A 5,780-nucleotide genomic window follows, 5' to 3' on the forward strand; every position below is an offset into this window, starting at 1 on the left:
TCCGATACTGTAACTATCTCTTCTCTTATTTGTTCTTTCTGCTTGAGAATGTCACTCTCCACTTGAAGCAAGACTTCCCTATCAGCCGCCACGTCTTCTGTTCTCGCCCTTAGACAAATGAGAGATTTTTTGAGTGCTTCTAAATGATTAGCGTACGAGACTTGAATATTGTGATATTTGTGACCTTGATGAGTTGTAGCAGCCGTTTGATATGTGAGAAGCTCGCGGCACTTCTCACAGTAGAAATGATACTCTTCCTCCCCTTCTGTCCTCTCTACAGCATCTTTTAGTAACTTTAAGACAAAAGTAATGACAAATTGAGACGCTCCACCTTCTGGAACAGCAGTTTCTGCTCTGCAAACAGGACATTCAAAAACCCTTTTTCTATCAGATATATTCTCTAGACAATGTAGACAAAAGGAATGACCACAAGGTATAGTCCTTGGATCTTTATAATCATCAAAACAGACAGAGCATGTCAGCAGCTCAGAAATGTCCGCATTTGCCTTAGCTGCCATTTTGAACAATTAAAGAAGGTGTGGTTAAAATATGCCACGCCTACATATCACACCTACTTTCATTTTCCAACATGTCTGGACAGTGTCAAAGACGTCCTGGTCTTATGGGAATGCTCATGAGCTTCGCATCTCCTCCTCAATTCACAACCTCTCCGTGGCTCTTCTCTCTTCTATACGTCTCGGTATGCGGGCTCTTTCTTTTCAAGATGCGTTTGAGTCCAGACAAGGCAAATCGTGTCATTTTCAAAGCCCTCCCTTTCGGAATACTCTTTGGTGCTGCTGCCTCCCGTCTCGCTGACGGCAAAGTACTCTCCATTAAAAACCCTGATTTTCTCCCAAGGGTCTACACGCTAGGAGGCGGGATGGTATTTTATTGCATGAGCTGGGTGTATCTTGAGTTTGGCTCTCTCGTTGGTTATGGTTACATTAGCTACATAGTCGCACTGGGTATTTTCATTTACGGGTTTAGCTCAAGTTTTCAACTCTACAAGGACTACGCTAACGCCGATTATGCAGTACTTGGTGTCCTCTTGCTTCTCTCAGTCCTCGTATTCCTGTATGTATTGTCCCGGATACCAACCTGGTATGTACCCCTTCTCCTCGCACAGTTGGTCTTACTGAGTACTCTTGTATCCATTCAATTTTCGCTTCTCTCAAGGAAGGAGATACCAATGCTTTATTTGGGCACTATTGGCAGTGTATTTCTTTATGTTTCTGATGTCCTGAGGGCTATTGGAACCTGGCGCATTCCTTTCAAGCATTATGATACCATTTGCATGGGATTGAGCTACGCAGCTATGTTGCTCCTCTTTAATTCCACCATGGTGATTTAGAGACTTGAATTGTTTTTGTACGGGGATAGAGTAATTCTGTTTTCTTTGAAACTATATATAAGCCCTTTTTGTTTTCTTTTACTTGTTGTTAAATTCATTTTGACCATTAATTTAATTTTAATGGATTTTGTAATTTTAATTTGAGCCACACCCTTTTTCAGCTATAGGGCGGATCTTGTCCAGTTTCAGCGAGTTCTTTCAGTCAATTTTCACAATGTATCCTTCCATTCAAATCTGTTCAGTGCTCTATGGCTTACTGTGTGGCTTATATCTCTTTTATGCGGTCAAAAGCAACAGGAGTCCACTTTTTAAAGTGATCTTTAGAATCCTACCACTCCTCTCTCTCATAGCAATCATGACATACCTGGATCAGTACAAGCCCATAGAGAACACCACACAATATTACTTCATGAAAATGAACAAAACAGTCTGGGCGATACTGTTTGTAGTGATAGGGGATGTCTACATCTACTGCAAAATGTCACTTTACAAGATGATTTCAATCATTGTAGCCTATGGTTTTCTCATTTGCATTTTTTCATTTGATGGTCAGATCATCCCATACATCACAGTGTCTGAGATAATATCACTTCACCTGTTTGGATTCGTTTCTGCTCTTGCTGCAATTTACTCTCTTCAGAAGCTAAAGAGAGATATTTTCTTTTCCATGATGTTAATGCAAGTTTTGCTATCAATGCTGATATCGTGGTTTTCTGTTACATTGATTCAGTTAAATGGGGCAACATTTCATGGGGCTTTGGGTGTGTTTGGTGCCTCAATGTTTTATGTAGGGGAACTGGTAGTGCTGGTGACTAGCTCAAGGAGAGGGAAAATTACTTTTGACATACTCGACTCTCCAATTCTGACTGTAACCAACTATGCAGGGTTTTATTGTATTATTGTCTCACTTTTATTGGAATAAAAGAAATATTTTTTACTCAATTTTATAGTGCTGCCACGCCCATTAGGTTTAAAGTGTAGTGCTAAAATTCGAATCAGATCTCAGACTCAGTTGGATTTGTGAAGGCTGCTATAGTACCCTAACTAAAAGATGGAGACAGTTCACCAGATTGCATCTCTTGTCTACGGTGCTCTCAGCTGCTTTTACTTGTTCTTCATAATAAGGAGCAACTACCGCCATCTTAAAGCACTCTTCAAAATACTGCCCCTCTTTGCACTACTGTTCTGCCTCGTCTCTGTTAGTATGAAATATGCTGCACCTTTTAACATAAAGTCTCCATACTACGTTCAGAAACTCTCCATGGTAACAATGGGTGTCATATTCTCTCTAATGGGTGACGTATATCTCTGCTATGAATCGCTCTTTATGTATGGGATCGTGTCCTTTGCATTTGCTCAAAGCTTTTATGTCTTCACTTTTTCTGATGAAGGCTTCCTCTTTACTCAAGTCCGTTCTCCAGAGCTGATCAGCCTTCTTTGTATTGGTTGTATCTCTATTGCCATATACACTTATCTTGTTTCAAAGATGACGTGTGGCCTATCGGTCCTTGCCTTGCTTTACACAATCCTCATAACGTTGATGGCGTGGTCTGCTGTTATGCAAGTACAGAAATATGTCTCTGTGGTTACACTGGCCGGTGGTGTGGGGGCTTGTCTTTTCTATGTTTCCGATGTGACGATCTCGATGAATTTGTGGAGAGGACCTCTTTCGAGTTTTCTTGCTAAAGAGTTTGTCATGATCACTTATTACGCAGCACAGCTCCTGATAGTCTTTTCACACATTTACAATGATTGACACATTTGTGAACTGGATTATTTTTCATATACTTATTTTTTGACAATGTAACAACCATTGTAATTATAAATGTACTTCACACAAACTAGCAAAGTATTAAAAAAACTATTAATCAATCATTCGTTTGTTGCAACTTGCAAGGTACTACTTTTTGTTGGGGCAGTGGGTCTCGGTGGTCTGGCTGGAAGAGTATTAGAGCGTGAAGGAGGTGGTGCTGGACGTCTGTTAAAACAAGTGGCAGCATTACATCAATTATTGAGTGTGTTGACTATCATACCTTGGAGATTCAGTTGATTCAGGTATAGGTGAATTATTACCACCTGGGCTGCTAGTACTATTCAATACAATTAAAAGTATGCTTTTAATGTACATACAATAAAATCAATAGAGGAACAAAGCATATTATACATAGTAGTCCAACTATACCTAGCAGCTCTGGTTATTTTAGCCTTTTTCCCTGTGTTTGTGTTAGAGTTGACATCTGTGTGAGTGCTGTTCCTAGCAATGCCTGACGTTGGTTTTTGGTTTGCCATAGGAAGAGGATCAGAGCCAGTAGCATATTGTCTTTGAGTAGTTATATAGTGGTATGGACACCACATTATATTACCCTAAAAATGATTAGTGCTATAATAGTTATGTGAATGCTTGAATTCATACCTCAGGCCCTCTAATGGGCCTTATAGAAGATATTGTGAAGTAAAACGATAAAAGCCAAGTCTTTATGTAAATAAATAATTAAGTTTTACCATTGCACAAAGCAATACCTTTATTCTTTCTTTTATTCTTTCAAACAAAGATGGTTTTTTAGCTCCAGTTCTATCATTTTCTTGAGCCATACTTCCAGTAATAACATCCACTTCTTTGGCATCCTAAAATGCGTTACTTTAGATTGTTTTTATAACAATAAGTATTGATCTACTTTTGCAGCTGTTAGCCTTGAGCCCTCAATAGTAGCTCCTTTGTCTCCCCATTGAACTTTCATTGGTGTTATTCCACCAGATCCCCTTCCTCCATAATAAGATGCATCAACCGTTGACCACTTTTGAGGTGGAGTTGGATCAGCTGGCCTTTCAGGATCAGCCTTTTTTGGCAATGAAATAATTTTCTATATATAGTAGCCAGAATTAATGTGTAAAATTGTCAAATAATATTAATTAGAACCTACTCCAGTTAGCAAAGGTATGAAAAACCACAGTGCAAGCAAAGCAATGAGTATTAGAAGAGCCAGCATGCTAAATGTCAGGCCAACTGCCAAGCCAGCATTTGGAGACTATTTGAAAAATGTTATCAGTATATCTAGCCATTTTTATGCATACTGTTCCTGTAGTAGGCGTACAATCTTGAGCTGATATTGTAACATTGCTTGAAATGAATGAAATTCCATTAAGTGTCACTTGAAGCAAAATGTCCCTATATTGCTGTTACTTAGCAGTTTATAGTGTAACTTACTACTTACTGTGAAGTTTCAAAATTCGGCAAAGAACAGACTATTCTGTCATATTGTATATTGCCCACTGGTTTAGTAACTATACACATTAATAAAGTATTATAATAATTGGACTATTAAAATAAATCTTACTTTCAAATTGTGTCTCATTGTATATAAAACGACAAGCAGTGGAATTAGGATTGAAAGTGTTAGTGAATCCTTGTCCAGTCAGTGTTGTTGTCAGCCCCTCTTGATTAGTGCATATTTGGGTAGGATTAGCTCCTAATATCTCAATGCATGTGTCATTGATGACCTATATTGTGTACATGGATTTACATACATGCAGTGTAAACTCATGCATGCATGCAGTGTGCAATCAAAGTATGAGCTTTTTGTAAGTCAATGAATGTACCGGCACCTGATTTATAATTGTTGTCAAATATTGGAAGTCACTACCAATAAACAATTCTCTCTCATCAGTCACAAGACCAAGCAACTATAGATAGCAATAGAATAACAATACAATTTATTTCTGTAAATTTTTTGGTTATATTTTTACCTGCTCTCTGTTTGCATTAGCAATGCCTATAGCAAAAATTGATCCTCCTTTTTGACGAATTTTAGAAGCCTATTATACATTTATGCACTCCGCATTAGGCTCAGTAATTCAGATGTTTGCTCACTTCATTAATAGTTGCTGTTTGATCACCTATTTCCCCATCGGTAAGTATCAGCACAACACTTGCCGTATCACCTCCAAGACTATCCATTTGATTATTGACCTGTATAATATTAATACTCATTATTATTATCAAGCAATCTCTGTGGGGTTATACCATGCTTAGTCCAGGGGATAGGTTTGTTCCTCCACCAACAGTGTGAGACTCAAGTCTTTTAATACCAGTTTCTATTTGTGTTCTGTATTTACATAAATGATTATTCCGTAACACGCTCAAATTTACCTATTTGATGTTAGGTCAAGAAGTATGAGACTATTAGATGCAAATGTGATAAATGACAGTCGGAAATTTGGGCTGGAAGGAAGATTCGTATATTAATTAAATATTATAGCTAAAATCTATCTATAGTAGGCATACTTCACAAAATTGACTGATACATTTTTCACGAAAGGAACTATTTCAGTTGCAAAGTTTCCACCGACACTACCAGAACTATAGATAACACATTATTATGATATGTAAAGTAAAGCTGATAGTTTACAAGTGCATAGCAAGACTGTTTGT

General features: G+C 38.0%; 3 protein-coding genes across 4 annotated transcripts; 1 reads left to right on the top strand and 2 right to left on the bottom strand.

Moving 5' to 3' along the window:
- Positions 1 to 5: 5 nt before the first annotated feature.
- LOC109590312 (tripartite motif-containing protein 3-like) lies at positions 6 to 532 on the bottom strand (the record flags this gene model as incomplete). Its single annotated transcript, XM_020006229.1, has 1 exon — positions 6 to 532. A coding segment is annotated over exon 1 (513 nt), but the record flags the coding sequence as incomplete, so codon positions are not given.
- A 1,870-nt stretch (positions 533 to 2,402) lies between these two features.
- LOC105315442 (lysoplasmalogenase-like protein TMEM86A) lies at positions 2,403 to 3,107 on the top strand. Its single transcript, XM_011410096.1, has one exon. It carries the CDS (start codon positions 2,403 to 2,405, stop codon positions 3,105 to 3,107), a length of 705 nt encoding a protein of 234 aa, XP_011408398.1.
- LOC105315443 (anthrax toxin receptor 1-like) lies at positions 3,052 to 5,763 on the bottom strand. Of its 2 annotated transcripts, XM_020006230.1 has the most exons (16): positions 5,634 to 5,763; positions 5,499 to 5,570; positions 5,373 to 5,454; positions 5,220 to 5,318; positions 5,096 to 5,164; positions 4,955 to 5,032; positions 4,687 to 4,849; positions 4,564 to 4,633; positions 4,424 to 4,517; positions 4,273 to 4,377; positions 4,027 to 4,212; positions 3,872 to 3,976; positions 3,765 to 3,824; positions 3,534 to 3,715; positions 3,385 to 3,441; positions 3,052 to 3,329 (listed from the first exon to the last, which is right to left on the bottom strand). In XM_020006230.1, the coding sequence occupies exons 3-16, from the start codon at positions 5,373 to 5,375 to the stop codon at positions 3,224 to 3,226; spliced, it is 1,377 nt and encodes a 458-aa protein (XP_019861789.1). In that variant the 5' UTR covers positions 5,376 to 5,454; positions 5,499 to 5,570; positions 5,634 to 5,763; the 3' UTR covers positions 3,052 to 3,223. The 2 variants fall into 2 exon arrangements, with proteins under 2 accessions (XP_019861789.1, XP_019861790.1); XM_020006231.1 differs by lacking the exon at positions 5,634 to 5,763 and having other exon boundaries at positions 5,499 to 5,626.
- Positions 5,764 to 5,780: the final 17 nt, after the last annotated feature.

The sequence above is a fragment of the Amphimedon queenslandica genome, unplaced genomic scaffold, assembly GCF_000090795.2.
Source record: "Amphimedon queenslandica unplaced genomic scaffold, v1.1 AMPQUscaffold_10226_Cont17341, whole genome shotgun sequence".
NCBI lineage: Eukaryota > Metazoa > Porifera > Demospongiae > Haplosclerida > Niphatidae > Amphimedon > Amphimedon queenslandica.

Excerpts from the sequence above, each read along its gene's own strand:
- LOC105315442 (XM_011410096.1), top strand. The coding sequence starts at position 2,403 with ATGGAGACAGTTCACCAGATTGCATCTCTTGTCTACGGTGCTCTCAGC.
- LOC105315443 (XM_020006230.1), bottom strand. Across the intron at positions 3,825-3,871 it reads GAATAAAAGAAAGAATAAAG|ACTTGGCTTTTATCGTTTTA; the intron begins GTATTGCTTTGT and ends ATTTACATAAAG. Across the intron at positions 3,716-3,764 it reads GGCCCATTAGAGGGCCTGAG|GGTAATATAATGTGGTGTCC; the intron begins GTATGAATTCAA and ends AATCATTTTTAG.